Source organism: Triturus cristatus, chromosome 5_2 (genome assembly GCF_964204655.1).
Source record: "Triturus cristatus chromosome 5_2, aTriCri1.1, whole genome shotgun sequence".
NCBI classification, from domain to species: domain Eukaryota; kingdom Metazoa; phylum Chordata; class Amphibia; order Caudata; family Salamandridae; genus Triturus; species Triturus cristatus.
In genome coordinates, this window is record NC_140588.1 from 568,584,462 (window position 1) to 568,603,108 (window position 18,647).

At 44.6% G+C, this 18,647-nt stretch overlaps 1 protein-coding gene across 2 annotated transcripts in view; it reads left to right on the forward strand.

Annotated features, from left to right (window-relative positions):
• LOC146825650 (protein AF-10-like) overlaps positions 1-18,647 on the forward strand; it is a 1,293,306-nt gene that overhangs the window by 143,635 nt on the left and 1,131,024 nt on the right. For both annotated transcript variants that reach the window (XM_085607649.1, XM_085607650.1), the window contains exon 4: positions 4,442-4,551. In XM_085607649.1, the coding sequence (XP_085463775.1) occupies positions 4,442-4,551 (110 nt within the window). The remainder of the gene's footprint in view (positions 1-4,441; positions 4,552-18,647) is intronic.

The following is an 18,647-nucleotide window of genomic DNA, read 5'->3' on the forward strand; positions in this document are numbered from 1 at the left end:
GCCGAGCGCTTGAACAATTCCAGGAGCGCCAACCATTCCCGGGCCGATTCGTGCGATCTTTATCAAAGGCCTCTGATCTCCGGAGGAGTCCCGGCTCAATATCAATCTGTAGGAGCTTCGGGTGATCCAACTTGCACTGAAGGCATTCCTTCCCTCTGTCCGGGGAAGTGTGGTGCAGGTGTTCACGGACAACACCACCGCCATGTGGTATTGCAACAAACAGGGCGGGGTGGGGTCCTGTCCTGGACCCTTTTGTCAGGAGGCTCTGCGCCTCTGTACATGGCTGGAACATCAAGGCATTTCCCTGGCGGTTCAACACCTGGCAGGTTCTCTAAACTCAGCCGCCGGTGATTGATGGATCACGAATGACGTCTGAACTCGGACGTGGTGCAAGGTCTCTTTCAGCAGTGGGGAGAGCCTTGGTTAGATCTATTCGCCACTGAAGAGAACACGCAATGTCATCAGTTCTGCGCGTTGGAATTTCCAAGGCGGCACTCGCTTGGTGATGCTTTTCATCATGAGTGGAGTTGAGGTCTATTGTATGCCTTTCCGCCTATACCACTTCTGCCCAGAGTGCTGAAGAAGATTCGGCGCAACTGGGCCCACGTCATCCTTGTGGCTCCGGATTGGGCGCTAAGATACTGGTATCCCGAGCTACTTAGCAAGGCGATCGATCCCCCGACCCGTCTGCCTCTTCGGGAGGATCAGCAGGGGACGGTCCTCCACCCGAACCTGTCCAGCCTCCACCTACATGCGTGGGGATTGAGCGGCGACAGTTGACAGCTTTCGATCTTCCTCCCGAAGTCTGTGATGTCATTCTGGCAGCCAGGCGTCCCTCCACTAAAATGGTATATGCCTGCAGATGGAAAAAGTTTGTGGCATGGTGCACAGCAAAGGCTGTGGATCCCCTTTCTGCCCCTCTATCTGAAGTCCTTCTGTTCCTTCTTTCTTTGGCCCAGCAGGGCTCTGCTCAAGGCACTATCAAAGGTTATCTTTCGGCTATCTCCGCCTTTTTACGGCTTCCAGATCAGCCTTCTCTTTTTTTTAAGTCCCTGGTTGTTAACCGTTTCCTGAAAGGCATTACGCACACGTTTCCTCCCGTGCTGTTCATAATGCCTCAATGGGATTTAAATCTTGTCTTGACATATCTGATGTGCGCTCTCTTCGAGCCCCTGTATAACTGTCCTTTGCGTCTTCTCACTCTCAAGACAGCTTTCCTGGTAGCTATCACCTCTGCCAGACGAGTGAGTGAGCTCCAGGTTCTTTCTTCCAAGCCTCCTTTCGTTTCTGTTCATCCGGACAAGGTGGTTTTAAGGACCTGTCCTTCTTTCTTGCCAACGGTTGTCACGCCCTTCCACATCGGGCAGACTAGCACTTTGCCCACCTTCTTTCCGCCTCTGCATCCTTCAAAGGAGGAGGAGAGTCTCCACCGTCTGGACCCAAAACGTGCGCTCGCATTCTATCTGAAGCATATGCAGTAGTTCCGGGTGGATGACCAGCTCTTTGTTGGCTACGTGGTCGGCAAAAAAGGTTGGGCTGTACACAAACGGACCATCTCGCGGTGGGTCGTTCTGGGCATCAAAGCATGTTACTCCTTGGCTAAGAAGGAGCCTCCTGTGGGGCTGCATGCCCATTCGACCAGGGCAACTGCAGCCACTACTGCCTTGGGACAAGGCGTCCCCTTGCAGGACATTTGTCAGGCAGCTACGTGGGATTCGCTGCACACGTTCACCAAGCATTACTGCCTTGACTGTCCGGTCCGGAGAGACGGCTTCTTTTGCCGTTCTGTTCTCCGTGACTTTCTGGTGTAATCTTTTCGCAGACCCACCAACGGGGTTGGTATTGCTGGGGAATCTATTCTAAGGTAAGGAATCTATCACTAACGTGTCTCTTTCAGATGCTCAAGTTACTACTTGTGTAACGATATATCTGCAAGAGACATTAGTTAGTGATAAATTCCTTGCCGCCTCACCCATCCTCCCCGTTCTGCGAACTGATTTCTAGGGTTAAGGTCATCCCTTTCCGGGCCCTAGTTTCTTGGCACCAGTGGTCAGTTTCTTGCATGGCTCGGCGTTCCTGGGGCGGAAAGTCGTATACAGAACAGACGTTAGCGCGCATGGGTGGTGCCTAAGTAGTGTCCGTGACGTCATCTCGGGGCTTACGATGCCAGCGACGGTCGCGGAGCCGCAGGACGCCACCTATTGACGCGCAGGGGTACTGCTAGCAAAACTTTCCTGATCCAGTCTGAAGCCTGGGGATATTCTAAGGTAAGGAATCTATCACTAACTAATGTCTCTTACAGATATATAGTTACACAAGTAGTAACTTGTGCGTTAAGACAATGAAGAGGAAAAAATGAGTAGAAAGTTGTCCAAACACAGTAAATAGATCAGCTTTTCCAAACCGTGCTTATAAATGAATATGTACAACCAAATAGTGCTATGCTCGTGTGCTAATGACTGTGAAGCAGAAAAGTGTGCTGATCATTTTTGACTGGCATATGACGTTAGAGAAACAGTAAGCAGTGCTATCTGTCAACTTGCTAGAGAAAAAGTAGGAAAATGACACGCAGTAATAAATTCCAGTGTGCGTGTCGATGACTATGATTGGGAGTGCAGAAAAAGACCAACACTTGCTGCTTTTCTGAAACAGCTCACCAGGCATTAAAGACCAACAGTTAATAAAACACAGAACCACTCTGTGCAAATCTTGAACAGAAGATGACTGGTATGAAACTTCACATACTGACAGAGCGGTAAGAAAGAGAACAGCTGGCTTGAAGCTGACTCATAACTTGAAGAATTCCAGAATTCCAAATGCTGGGCAATGCAAAGAAGCTTGGACACATGGAGACTTCTTTGCGACTCCACGTTGTTGGACAACAGTACACTGCTTCGAAAACAGTGGTAAGCACTGATGATGCAGTACACGTTGAAATGCTTCAAAGCTTTTCACTCGCCAACCGTTTCCAATAAATAAATGTTCAAGCAGCAAAGGGAAAAAAAGCGAATGCTGAGCTAGAAAAGCCAATAAACGGAGATGAAACCACTAAATCTCTGGAGAGTCCCATCCAGGATCCTGAAATTCACAGTACCTCAAAGTCCTACAAGCCACACAGAGTTATCCCATCCTTGTCGTCCAAACTGTAGTGTTGAAGAAGGCTCCAGTCCAAATGGTGATTGGAGGTTTTAATGAAAGAAAGAACAACAGCTTCCAACATTCACAAGGGCCCAAAGGATCTCCTCAATTGACCTTAGAATTGAGTCCAAACATATTAACATTCTAACATGAAATGAGTGAATGAACATTGACAGCAGCCGGAGTAAGATACACTGTCTAATCATAGAAACAGAAGACCATCAATATAATTAAAGATCTGTATATGATAAGATACCACAGGAATTCATCATTGTAATTTCTTTCCTCAAATTTTGCATGATGTTGGATTGTCATTACTACTTTTTTATTTCTTGTAACTGTCACTGGGTTTCATTGAAGGTTGTCAGTTAAATTGAACACACAAATCAATCGGTGTTTGCACAACTGATATTTTTAAATCAATTTGTAGCTCATTTGGTGTAAACCAGGTTTAACGAAAAAGGGATACCTCCTTTTTCTGTGAGTTAGAGGCTTCCTTCCAGGGGCATTGACATTTTAGCCTAGTAAGGCCACAACCCTATACGGCTCAACTAACCTCTTTTTTTTTACCCCCCCCCCCCCTTTTTTTTTATATTTGTCTCGGTTTTCCACTACTGATTTTAACAGTACTAATAGGCATTTTGATATGGAAAAGAAATTCAAAATTCGACCAGCATAACCTATGGATCGGCCAGTCAGTTGTTAGATGTTTCATTATTCTTTTAAAAGGGCCTTGCATGCATTTTTTTTGTGTATATTTGGTGCGCTTGGATGCGACACATAAAGCCAGACTTAAGTAAAGATCTCCAAAAAATAAGGACTGCAACTTGCTGTTACTCACTGTTATTCTAGGGCGTTATGTGGGGGGGGGGGGGGCAGATTCATGCCACACAAGACACACTTGCCATATTGACTATTGTCTTTTTCCTTCTAAATGATCTACATGCTTCTCAATTGTTGTGTGACTATGTGAATAAACAGCTGCAGATTTGGTAACCAACTGACAAGTTGAGGTCAGGTCCAGTGCTTAGAAGTTCATGGAGGTGTGTTGTTTCTTTCAAAGGTGCTCTGTTTTCATCCTGTTCAGGACAGCCATGAGACTTTGGAAGGGCTATGGAGCAATTCAACATTAGGCAGCACATTACTCTTATCCACGTAGCTGACTTTTAGGCAGAGAGGATGAGCTTAAGACAAAATATTAATGTATATTTTGTGTTATTAATGCATGGACGATAAGCCTTAGTCTTGTATGTATTCAGCTCATAAGTAAAATAGTAACAAATGATGAATTCTCTTGTGTTAGGCTGGGCTCATGTGGTTTGTGCACTGTACATTCCTGAAGTTAATTTTGCATGCACCACTACTATGGAACCAATACTGCTGAAGGATGTACCGCGGGATCGTTTCACCAAGGTATTCATTTTGAGTCTCACTATATAATTTTATGAACTAAAAATGAGAAAATAATTGTCATACGTGCATTTTTAATTTTTCTGAACAAATATCTCTGTAAAATGTCTGTAGAAAGCAAACTTCTCGCTATGCATTTGGTATTTGATGGCATTATATTGGGATTCAAGAAGACGTGTTAGGAATGCTTAGAGAGATAGCCTTGCTCTGTTCTCAGTTACCTGCTATGAGGGGTTTCATTGGAGGGACTCTGAGAAATCACTACCTTCCATGTCTTCATACAGTCTCCGACAGCTTTCTTGTGTCTCCAGAGTCTCAAAGGAGGCAGTAAAATGGCAGACGTTGTAGCCTCCGCTCTCACTACTCCTTTCTGGATCAACGTTACTAGGTACTGATGGACTTTGCTGAGCAAAGTCACTCCTCACTGCTCTGTCTAATGGATAAGAGGAGGCAGCACATTGAGTGTAGGAATCCCAGATAGAGATAGGTGAAATGGAAAAGAAATAAGAGTGTCATTTTGTTACAAGGCAATGCGGTATACAACACATGAGGCACGGTGGAGAGAGATCCGGTGCTTTCTTAAATATGATTCTGTATTTATGTATTTAGTGTTCCTTATGGGTCTACACTCACAATTTGCCCACTTGGTCCATGGGGATCTGCTCAGAGTGGAGTGTATGAGGTTAAATTGGGGTATACACAACATACAATTGAAGATAAGCAATTCTCAACAGAGATGCCTTTTTCTCCTTGGTTACCAAGTAATAGAGGCAGCTCAAGCTATGCTTGTATTCTCTGTGAAATTATTTGTATTTGTATTTGTAAAGCGCAACATTCGTCCCAAAGGACATCACGGCGCTAAAAAAAACTCTAACCGAAGTGTGAGCGGGGAGAGAAGTAACTAGGAAACAGATTAACAGATTGGGAAAAGATATGTTTTTAATTTTTTCCTGAACATTGAGTGTTCTTCAGTCAGACGCAGTTCTAAAGGAATATATTCCAGTTTACAGCTGTTACTTTAGAGAAAGATCTATCGCCCATCCTAACCTTGGTTGTGCGTTTGACTGAAGCCAGTGCCTGATGGCGCGATCTCAAATTACACAAAGGAGCATGGAATTTTAATCTTTCATGCAGAATTTGAGGGCCAGTTTTATATAAAGTCTTATGTGCAAAACACATGAGCTCAAAATTGGCTCTTTGAAGTACGGGTAGCCAATGTAGTTCTTTCATGCAGAAAGAGGCAGAGCTGTATCTGCTTTTATTACATACCAGTTTAGCAGCTGCATTTTGGACTACTTGCAGTCTAGTAAAAAGAAAATCGGCCATGCCAATATATAATGCTTTACCATAGTCCAAGATACTCATCAGTAATGCCTGTGTCACAGTTTTCCTATAGTTCAAGGGAATCCATGGAAAAAGCCTTCTGCAAAGTTTTAGTATAGCAAAGCTTTTTCCACATAGAGACCGAACCTGGTTCTGCATAGACAGGGCATTATCAAAGATAATGCCCAAATTCTTGGCGGCCTGCCTAGGTTCTGGAGCAGTTCCCAAAGCCCGGGGCCACCAGCTGCTATCCCAAATTGTTTGGGCTCCTCCAAAGAGTAGAATCTCTGATTTCCGGCATTAAGTTTTAGACAATGTCCTGACATCCAGTTTGCTATTTCAGTGAGACAATTAATAAGGTTGTCCTTAGAGTTCCCATTATGCAGCTTATCCGACGAAGGAATTATCAATTGTGTATCGTCTGCATAGGAGAATATATCAAAGCCCCATTTCTTACTGATATCTGCCAAGGAGGATACGTATAGATTAAAAAGGGTAGGGCTCAAAGTGGCTCCCTGTGGTACTCCATAGTCAATGTTCTTAGCCGTAGAGGAGTAAGGTCCCATCTGGATTATCTGGGTTCGGTGTTTACGAAATGACGCGAACCATGCTAAAACATTTCGACATATTCCTTTTTCATGTAGAATTCGCATTAATTTATTGTGGGATACAGTGTCGAATGCTGCTGTAAGATCCAAAAGGATCCGTGCCACCGTTTTTCCCTGATCGACTAAAGATCTGATATTATCTGATACAGCTAGCAAAGTGGCCTCAGTACTGTTGTTAGCCCTGAATCCAGTTTGTGAGGGGTCAAATAAGTTATTGGATTCGATAAAGGCCGTGAGTTGTCTATTGACCAATTTCTCTAAGACCGTTGATAAATATGGTAGTTGTGCTATCGGTCTGTAATTGGCTGGGTCATAGATTTCGAGACCGGGCTTTTTTAAAAGTGGGAAGACAACTGTTTTTTTCCAAATGTCCGGAAAAAAGGCGTGTTCTAATGATTGATTGAGGACTTTAGTAACATGAGGACAAAGTGTTAGAGCCAATCGTGAGAAGATAAAATGTGGGCAGGGGTCCAATGGTGAGCCTGCCTTAATTTCAATCATGGCTTTGGCCACTTGCTCTTCAGAGAAAGGGGTCAGCTTATCAAGATGGCTATGGGCTGCAGGATGAGGAGCTAGTTTTTCCCAATCCTTGCAGTCCTCCAAATCTGTCGATGCAAAAGTAGTATACATTTTTGCCACTTTGTTTATAAAAAAATTATTGAGTAGTTCACAATTCTCAGGGGAAGGTGCCATAGCTTGTGACAGCAGAGTAGGCTTGCAAAGTTCTCGAATTACTTTATAAAGTTCTTTAGAAGAACCTCCGGTTTCTTCAATTCTTTTCGAGTAATACTCAGTTTTGGCCTTTTTTAAAGCTCCATAGTAAGTTTTTTGTTTGACTATATAAATAAGTCTATCTGTACTTGATTTTTAAAGTCTCCATCTTGCCGGAAAAAATCCTGTTGTTGATCGCTTTTGAAGTATAACCTGGTTTGTATGTTTCATTTCTTGTCTTTAAGCTTTGAGGTAATTATTGCCTAGTCTGTCTATTCTCCTCTTGTCCCTTATCTCCATTTCCCACAACCCATAGATTAGGTTTGTTGTCTCTAAATATTTAGAGAAGAACAGAAAGATGCATGCTTGAACTATTTCAGCTACTAGTAATTACTCTGGGCTGAAGTCCAATTCATCAGTCCTGCCCTCAATGACGTACAATTTAAACAGCTAGGCAGCGTGCCCCCTGCACTGGTAGACAAGCAAGCCTAGACACCTTTCAGCAATGTAGTGTCTCATTAGTGAGACAACGAAACATTGAGCAAAACTATTAGTATGGAATGGTATCTAATGCAATGCCAGTTGTTGAGAGTGACAGAAAAAATCCACTCTGCCCATCTTTTGTCGTTCTACTAATTTAGAAGCTAGTTCTTCTATGTTTCCACTGAATAAACCAAATGGTAAAGTGACATTATAGTTAGGTGTTGAGTTGATGCCAGAAATATAAAAAAACAAAAACACTGAAATTCGCCATGTATAGTGTAGTGAGAAAACTATAACCTGCTCCCCTGCCAGGTACTGCTTATGATCTCACATATTACATTACTCATCACATATTAAATTGCATCATTGAAGACATCTCTGATGATGAAATTATATCAAATTATTGTTTCACTGTGCTGCACGAGTAATTCAACAAGTTAAAAATAAAACTAGTCTTTTAAAAATAGTTATTAGGCAAGTCAGTTTCCTTTACTATTGTACAAAAATATTTACATATGTCAACATACCCACATTCGATGGATATCACCCGCTTTTTAGTGTTAACTGTTTTTGTGAGAAGTTGGCCTGATATATGATGTCACTAATTCTAGTGTACACCTTGTATCAGTCCAAACAACCCTTATGCTGATTGGTTGTAAAGTCAACCTTATAGACCAGCTATCCTAGTGGTAGCTTGGACAAGAGCAGTCTTAGGCTAAACTCTGAATGGCATGTGAAGCCAGCTGTTATACCATATGTAATCCCTTGAATACCAAATGAAAGGACACCACAACAGATATATATAAAAATAGAATGTATTTATTCTAGTCAAAATACCCTCAGCACTCTTTATGAGATTCGAGGTAAGTACAACACAGTCTTATTTAAGCATACATTAAGTCACACAGGTAAATAATACAGTTAGGCCCTGGGGCCACGCAAACCATATACTAAGTAAGTGGTATAAGAACCACTGTCACGAACACAGGATAGGCCTAGGGAATCGCTGGGGCTACACTATACTACCAAAGGTTAGGAAGTGGGAGGCCCACGGGATTCAGGTGCAGAGTGGAAACACTCACGCGTAATGCGTAAAAGTCAATAGAAACAGTAGTTATTAGAAATTAAGAGTTTTAGGACACTTCTGGAATAGCTAGGAGTTCGAGACTTGGAAACTAGACCCTAGGATAGTCAATACCCTTGTGAGCACCGGAGTACTCAAGTTACCTAGCCCACGGGCTGCGGGTCCATAGGTGGGAACTTGCGTCGGGTTTCGTCGTTGACTCCTATGGATGCCTGAAGGAAAGTTGCTGACAGGCAGTCAGTGAAGAGTATCCGGTGGATCCCAAGGATGGAATCAAGAAGGAAGGATACCTGCAAGCAGAAGGGACAGAGTCTAGGTCACCAGCCAGGAGCCGGGAAGGAACCAGGAAGGAACCAGGCGATGTCGTGCAGATGCAGGTGAAGAGGTGAAGCTTGCCGCAGCAGCCACGGGTACCAGGAGACGTCGAGGACGACCAGGAGTTGAGCTGTCCCACGAAGGCTCTTGCTGTCGGCGGCATCGATGTCTAGTTAGGACCCAACAAGCCTTGGCAAGCGGAAGCCACGCAGAATGGAGGACTTGCTTCTGGTGCAGACCAGGAAGGACCTGGGGTGCTCCTCTTTCACAGAGGAGCGAGTGCCAGTCTGCAGGAGCCGGACCAGCAAGGTGAAATCAAAGGTTCGTCGTCGCTGAGGTCACTAGCCAACGGGCCAGCAACCGGACAACACGTCGAGCAACTCAGGTGCAGAAGGGCCCCACGCAGAACACGTGAAGTGTGGGGAGCTGATTTTCTTTGCAGATGGTGCTCGGGAAGAGGGGCTTCTCAATTCCCCAAGCACAGCCTCGAGGAAGCCTCAGAAGTCGCGCTAGTCAGTTACTAGCCGCTTTTCCCAAGTCGCCGGTCCCACGTCACTCGTCGCCTCCACGGGTCTCAGCTTTGCTGTAGATGTGGATCTGGTTCAGAGGTGTTTGGAAGTCTCGGCGCTGGTCAGTCTCTGCAGTCGTCCTTCGTAGGATCAGTCGCAAAGCAAGCAGCGGTCGCTGGATGGTGCCTGGTTGCCCAGGGTGGTCACTCCTTGGCCACAAGAGAGATTCTTCAGTCTTCTTCCTGAGGTCGAATGTCGAAGGTCCAGAGTTTGTGTTCAAGTTGCAGGTTCAGGATAATCTAATTTGCAGGGCTCAGCTACCTACTGATATACTGAGTTAGTGGGCTGGGCTACCTGCAAGGTCCCTCCTATGGGTGGGACAAGGAAGGGGAGTGGTTACACCCGCTTTCCTTTGTCTAGTTTCGCGCCAGAGCTGGGGCTGGAGTGCCCCAGCACCGGTTTGAACTGGACTATGCATGGGACACCTTGTGTGCCCCAGGCAGTGTCTAGTTTCTTTCATCCCTCCCTGCCCCAATACACTAAGTCCTGTCTGGGGTGGTGCTCGCACCTCCCAAGGCAGGAAACTATTGTTCAAGCCTCCCTCGCTGGAAGGACTCCCAGCAGCAGGAGGTCCGACTTGTGTCTGTGGCAGCAGCATCCATTTTGTGATGCTGGGGCTCTGGTTAACTTTAACCGGGTAAGTAGGTTTCAACATGTCTTCTCCCTCTAGAAGGGACGAATAATATCCCCATCGCCAGAAATGGTATGGGGGTATTATTCCAAAGTGTTAGACACCTTACACGACATGTTTTGATAAAGCCAAACCATAGTTACCATAACCGTTTAAGATTATAAGGTACTTTAAGAGTATATGGTAGGCTATATCATAGAACAGCTATAAGGACATGGTTCCGTAAGCTGCAGACAGGCTCAGCTCATGCTAGAGCACCATCTCACATGTTACCAAGCACTCTGCCTCCAGGATTGTTAAGGCCTGCCATAGGAGTGGCTGATAGGTACACATGTGTCTATATATAAGGTAGGTATAGGAATACTACACCTAAGCAAGGGGTGATTACACGACCTTGCCCCAGCTGAGTGATCAGCCAGTTGTGTCATAATGGAAGGCCAGGCCAGGGTTGGCACAATACATGCTGCAGCCCCGGGCAGGCCTAGGGTACACCTATGCCCTGGGTACCTAAGGTACACTATACAGGGGCCAATAAGATGATCCTTACCAATTGGGTTATGCACCTAAAGTACATAGTATGAATTTAGAGAGAGAACAGCTGGGCTGTGGGTCTGATTGGCAGGCCCACCGCCACATCTAAGTCGAAAACCAGTAAAGCAAAAGCAAAAAGTGGATGTACACATTCCATTGTCTACAGCTATCAGGCCGCGAAGGAGCTTGTTGATAGGCCATGTAAGACATATTTTGCAACCAAACAAACACCTTACCCTAATTCCTTTCCTCACACCTCACAATTGGTCAACATTATAAATGGGCTATTTCTCAGTGAGAGCCAACGTAGGGTACCCTTCTCTTCCAAGTTGCCTGGGAGCATTGATATAGGATGCCCCATTGAGCCTAGGTCCTCAGGGTTGGGAGCATTCTAGAGGCTTCTTTTGGGATAAGACAAATGACCCCAACTATGTGGAACATCATAGTATCCTATATTCATGTAAGAAGTTGTATGAAGGGAAACTAGCCAGTCTCATATGATTTAAGGGCATTCTCTACCGTAAGGGATATTTTTTCCATGGCTAATATGTCACTCTTTTCTGTGCCAAGCTTCAGGATGTTGGTGTTCTTGTGCCACTTGGGTAGCAGAGCTTGTATTGCGGTAACAAGGGCCATCAGCATTTGTTTACTTACCCCTTAGGGACTTTGGTGACCTTTCGGACAGGTAGCGTCTCCCCAGCAGAATCACCCGGGGGCTTTCAGAATTTGGACCTCAAAGACCCTGTTGAGATCATGGGGATTCTTCAGTATTCCTCTAGTTTGGGACAGTGCCACAGCAGGTGGGTTATGGGACCTATGGCACTGCACCCCCTCCAGCATTGGTCTCCTCAAGATGTGTTCCATTTCCCAATTCTTTCTGGTGTCTTGTACCAGTATGTAATTATTTTATATTGTGTTTCTTTGATTCGTACATCAGTTGCCAAGATGGATACTCTATTGTAAATATGTTCCCATTCTTTTGGGGTTAACTTCTGTCCGAGCTCTGCCTTTTCTGCCTTGGAATTTGATCTTGGGAGTATAGAATCTATAAGATGCCCATAAAGTATAAATATTAATTTCCCTATAGTGTGGGCTATCGCTAAGCCATTTTTAATTAGTCGTGAACGGGTGCCAAGCTTCTTCTTTCATTGTGGGATGAAGCATCCAATGACTGAACTGAGTACATGCTACTCGCTCAGTTTCTGGTATCCCAAATCTGGCCTTTATTTCCTCAAAGGAGAGTGTCTGTTGATTCCAAAATAGTGAGCCCATCATGAGGCACTTTCCTTCTCTTCAAGCTCTAAATGCTGGAGGATCTCAAGCTTGTGTAAAATCTAAGTTTTAGAAAATTGGTGTATACGGCAAAGGCAGTGTTGTAAATCCTGCCCTCTGTGTCATTTATTCCATTTCACTAGGGTCACTCCTGTGATGGGGGAGGAATACAGACCACAGTTCGTGTGACTTACGAAGCCAGGGGACCTGCCAGAGGAGGGTTGAGATGATTAGCTGGTCCATGACGCACTACTGTTTGTCAGTTTCCTTCTTCGCCATTCTATAATGTAGCTAAGCTGATAAGCCTGGAAGTATGACAATGAGTGTGCAAGTTCTAGGCCTCCTTGCTTGATTATCAGTAAGACCCTGTAGTGGCCAATGTGTGGTTATTTATTTTGACACATGGAAGTATTTACCAAGTTTTGCAATTTCTTGATAAGTGGTGAGATCAGCAATGGGATTGTCTGGAATAGATAGAGAATCTGGAGTAAAATACTTTTTTTTTTTAGCAGTCTTCTGCTACCCCAACCAAGTATTTTTTTTATACCATTTTAGAGGTCTTGACAGATCTTCTAACTATTTAGCGTAGTTGAGGGTTGTTACTTGTGGGGTGGTCCGAGCTACAGGATCCTTAGGTTAGTCAATCTCTCAACTGCGGGATAGGTAGGAGGGTGTTTAACGTTGACTCCTGGTGTGGCATGGGATTTAGCAAGAGTGTTTGCGTTCTAGTGAGAATAATCTTGAAATTTGAAATCACCTGGAATCTAGTAAGTTCTTTGAGCACCTTCGGGACTGAGTGCAGCGAGTCCGTCAAGGAGAGCATGATATTGGCTGCAGACATTGCTAGCTTGAAAGCGTCTTTGCCTGTGGATGTTCACTTGATTGCCTCATTGTTTCTGAATGTGGTGGCAAACAGTTTGAGGGTGAGGGAAAAGATAAGGAGTGTTAGGGGGTGGACCTTTTTCCTCCTACGTCCTATAGAGAACAGAGTGGACACTATATCTTTCACCCTTACTCTAGCTATGGGATAGCGATCGCTCGTCAGGACTCGATTGAAGAAGTGAGGACCAAAGCCTAGTTTCCTCAGGACTCTCATCATGTACGTCCAATTATCCCTGTCAAATGCCTTTTTCGGTGTTGCGGGACAGAAATTTGTGTTTTTTGTGTTTTCTGTTCTCTATGGTATGAAGCTGTTTTTTGTGTGTTGATGCCACGCTGACACCCTAGAATAAAGCCAGATTGGCCTACATCTAATATGTCAAGTAGGTGGTGGCCCAGCCTCTGCGCTTGAATTGCCCATAAGGAGCTTCAGTGTTTGAGAGATGCTTCTATACGGCACATGCAATGTTGGGTCTTTTCCCGATTTATGTATAACTAGAAACAGTAATTTAATTATAACGTCTCATGAAGGTTTGCCACTTGGGCACAGAATATTTTGTCAAAGTTGGCTGTGTAGCCTTTGGGGCACAATGATTTTCCCGCTTTGTTTAACAGTTGCCACTATAGCTTCTTTGGAAATGGACTCGTCTAGCGATGGGTGCCAATCTTGGGTAAGGGACTGTAAGAGATGCTTATCTATTTATTGGGTAACCTCTAGTTGGTCCACTTGTTCTATACAGTATAGAGTTTGGTTGAAATGATGGAGTGCATTTGCTAAGTTTTGGTCATATCAGACCGACTCCCACTCTGCATTGGTGACTTTGTGGAACCTCTATCTGTTGACATCAGCTTGCAGCTAGTAGTTTCCCTACTTTATTAGCTGATTGTATTGCTGCTTCGAACGGAAGAAGGTGTAGTCTGCCTTTTCCAATCCAAGGCTCTGAACTTTTCCTCCTCCAATTCAGCTCTAATGATAGGGTCACTCACAAAATATGCCAAAATGAGTGTTTTGAGGAGGATGCTTGGAGGCCTAGGGTCACCGGCAGTGGGGTGTGGTCTGATAGGCCCATTTGTCTTATCTCAATCACTTCCATGGCATTCATTATGCTATTTCCCCCCCACCCCGAGAAAAAGTGATCCAGGCTTCCATATGATTTGTTTTGTGGAAGAATAAAAAGTGCAGTGTCTCACAGAGCTGTGGGCTACTCTTCAGACATGCCTCAGGCCCAGTTCAATCAGCCATTATTTAAATTGAGCTGGTGCCTCTCCTATATTTCCATGATGTAGGGTTGTTCTGCCTCCTGCATTGTCTGTCACATTATTCCCCATCGATCAATAGGCTCCATAGTAGGGGCGTACTGCAAGGCTCTAGAAGTGGAGGTCTGAAGAAAATCCTTGTGTATATTGGGAGCATAGAGGTTGAGTATAGGGCAGTAGTGGTAGGCCATACCCAATGTCCTACCATTAGTGTTGAAATGTACTGCCACTACTACCGCCTTGAAGAGTCAACTGCAAAAAATTATTACAACCACTCTTTGCTTTAGCTGAGGCAAAAAAATGTGTGGGAAATTGATTGAATTGCAGTGGTAGAGTGAGATGGGTCTCCTGTAAGTGATAGATATCAGCCCCAATTTCGAGATAATGAGTAAGTATCGCTAGTTGCTTAGCTGGAGAACTAATGCCCTTAGAGTTGAGTGAGACTATTTTAACTCTTGCCGGTTAGTGTGGGACGTGTTACGCGTTACCTAAGGAGTAAAGTGTGTGTTATGTTCTAGATCTGCTTGCAGGTGTATTAGCTTCTCCCTCCGTTGGTTAACAGCTCTCGGTTTAAACTTCATTAATTGAGCCACATTATTTGAATCCCCATGCATAGAAACATAAACAGTAAACAAAACTATATAACAAGTAAACATATGGTTCGGTGATCAACTTAAAGCGTGATCTTCAGTTAAATGTGAAAAATTGAGCTGCTGGTTAAAGGGTAGAGGGGGCTAGGTGAACCTGTTCAAGCAACAGCCACAATCCCTGTCAGGGTTTACCACAAAATTACCTTCTGGTAGCTTGGCACAAAACCAGTGAGGCTTAACCTAGAGGCTATGTGTAAAGTATTTATAAAGCACACAGATACAGTGAAAACACAACAGAGAAGTCCCATACCAATTTAGAAAATAGAAAAAAAAATTATGAAGTATTTGACACTTAAATGACAAAAACCCAATTAGTAGAACAGGAGTTATGAATTTTTAACATTTGTAGTAAAAATTAGCACCTAAAAGATGAAAGAACCAACCGCAGACATCTAGTCGTGCAAGACCGGGTCAAAGTAAAAAAATATGTTTGATCTTAATGAAGCATGGGTCGGATACTAAAAGTGGATTGGGCCCGGTCTGCGCTTACCTTCAGACTTGGTAGAAATTCTGTGAAAATTTTCTGAGGAGGTCAAGTTCAGCGGTACAAGGCTGCAGATGTTGTCTGAGGAGGGAGCATTGTAGGAGGGACGTTGGACAAAGTCACAGTGAAGATTTCTCCATTCAGGCTTCATCACATTTTTGGAAGGCGAAAATCTCCAGTGGGACAAGGCAGGAGGTGATAGTCAATGAGAGTTCCAAGAGACCTGATGCCTCTTTGGCGAAGGACCGCTGAACAGGATTTGCTGATTGCAAGAAAAACATAGCGGGAGTTATCCCAAAGTCAGGCTGACCAGCAATGCACCTTTGGTGGATAGACAAACAGTTTGCACCTCGCTGTTCTCAGGACAGTTTTAGGCAAAACGATTCTAATTCTCAAGTTTTGGATTTTGGCACCTTAAGCACCACCACTGAGGATCCCGGACTGGAAGGGCACCACTTTTGGGGGGGAGGGGGGGGGGAGAGAGGATGTTGGGGCTCACTCTGGCTGGGTCCAGGTGCATGTTCAAGATGATGGGCATCTGTCATGTTCCTGTGGCTCTGAAGAGGAGGCCAGCAAACCAGTCCTAAGTTCAAGTGATGAAGTAGGACTCGAGTAGCATGGCAGGCCTCTGAGGATTCAAGACAGGCCCCAGGTAGCAAAGAATTGCTTCCAGGTGCAGCAAATCTGTCTTCTTGAGTATACATCCACCCACAGCAGCAAGCATTTTCCTGAGAGTCCTTCCCCAAGTCCAGAAAGCAAACTGAAGAGTGGTCTTCTTCTTTCATCCTTCGTAGGTTGCGGGAATCTGCCTTTTTGGTTCAGGGATGCCCCTTAAATACTGTATTTAGGGGGCGTTTCAGGGGTCTTGAGGCCGACTACACTCTTGGTGTGCTCATCCCATGTAAGGGAGTGGGCACAATCCCTCACACTGATTGGAGAGTGCCTGCTTTCTGCACGATGGCGGGTACTGAAGAGTGGGCTTCACATCGCCTCCCCTACCTGAGGTGTGGGGTTGGCAGAGGTGAGCACACCTTCTGGGATTTGCTTATTTTTACTGCCGAAAAGGAGGGGAGACAAAAAAAAGGGGACCTGCTCCTGATAGCAGGAGAGGCTGGGGATCGCGTTACAAAGGCGGCAAGGCCTTTGAAGCTCCCCTGCCAGAGATGGCTATTCCTGACCTGGGGGAGGTGTGAGCACCTCTCCCCAGGAAAGGCTCTGTTTCTAGTCTCAAGGAGTAAAGGCTCCTACCCTAGGGATCCAGAAACATGTCTCGTGGTGGCAGGCATTATATAATAAATCACATACTAGCATCAGTGTGGGTTTATTTTGCTGAGAAGTTTGCTACCAAACGTCCCAGAATTCATTAAAGCCATTATGGTGTTGTGGAGTTCGTAATGACAAACTCCCAGACCATATACCCTTTATAGTTTTACTGCACTTGAAATGTCTAAGAATGGACTTAGACACTGTAGGGGTACAGCGCTCATGCAACTGTACGTTCACCAGTGGTATAGTGTACATAGCTAGAGGTTGTTTTTTTTTTACCTATACCATAGGCAGTGGGCATGGCACACAGGAAGGAATGTGTGCTTTGTCGACCCTTTACTTTTCTCTGCCTCAAAACACACACGGGGGATTGGGTGTGTGTGTGTTTTTTTTTTTTTTAGTGTACATGATCTCTAAGGGTGGCACAGTATGTGCATGCACTTCTAAACACTGCCAATAATAAACTCCCCTCACACTTCTGGAAGGTTTGGGAATGGGTGTAAAGGGGTAAAATACCTTGCTTCCCATTCTAGGAAAAGGATGGGCAGAGTTGGCATCTAGTAAGGACTTTTATGCCCTTCTGCTATTGTGCAAGGTAAGGGGTGATCAGTTAGACACCATCTATTCATATAAAAATTGGAGCATTTTCAATTTTGTTGAAACAGACCTCTTGTATAACAAAATTTCCAGTGAAACAACTGCATGATCCTGCCAAATGGTTTTCCATCTCACCCAATGTTCAAAAAACGTATTAAACATTCAGAAAACAAATATCCATCCTCTGGACAAGGTTGAAGGGTAGAGGGCTAAATAAAATGTGCCTCCTATGGCCTAATGGCAAGGCAAGTGGCCCAGGGGGTTAACACAACCCACTACTAATCATGATAAAGGCAGGAAACAAATCTACCACCCTCCGCCCGTTGTTGGAGAAAAGTGGGTGGCAAGCAAAGATATTGCCTGGCAGTGGCAAGATGAGAGTGAAGGGCATTATCGGTCTTGTTAAAGGCCAGATGTGTATAAAAACCCTCCTGTCCAGGTCCAAAATAGGTGAGCTGGAAGCTATGATGTTATAACCTCTGTACATATTCCCCCTCGTACTCTTGGTTGTGATGAGTAGGGGCACATCTTCTTTGTCCCTTAGACAAAGTGGGGGATGGAGTGAGAAGCTACAAAAACCATACTCCAGTGTCAAATGCCACAAAGACCAGCAGCCATTTGGACTGTGGGAGACATTAAGGCACCTACCACATCTCAAGTGCCTTTAGACAAAGTGGGGAGTAGTGTTTACAATCCCCACCCTTCTCCATGGCAGGGGACTTAAGGCTTGTAATGCACTGCGCCTTTGAGCAAGGTGGACAAATACCCAACTTTGAGGAAGGTGGAGTGTGCTTATTGTCCACCAGTGCTAGATAGTTTCCTTTTCCAACCATCCTGCATCCTGTTTGCAGCAGCAAGTAAGGAATATCATACATGGGGATGGCCTCAAGCATCCAAAGAGTTGTATATCTATAAACAAATATATATGACACTCCTTGGAAAAAGCTATGTTTGTGGGGAAAGAAAAGTTGACTTGTGTGGTAGTGGGCAGCATAAAACCTAAAAAATATTAAATTCTTGATTTAAGATACCATCCAAATATTAACTTCCCTCCATCCCTTATGTCCTCACTCATACATTTTCTAACCTCATAACTGATTTCAATCATACCATAATGTAAAATATCGCCAATGACTTATTGAATGCATACACATGGACAATCTACATTTAGAAGGACAAAGTTCTTTAACACCATAAAAACTGAAAGTACTAACCTAAAGAGCATGGTAAAACATACAGTTGCACTTCATGTCCATAAGAAACCGAGCACACAGAGGAGCCTAGCGCTTGACCAAGATGGCCGCGTGAGCTTAGAGCTCCCGAGACCCTCGCGCCCTCCGTCGACTATCCTGTCTCTAATCCTGATTGTATGCATGGCATCGTGTCGCTGAGTTGCCAGGGAGGCGATTGATGCTGCCTGCGGTCGGATCGTCCATCGG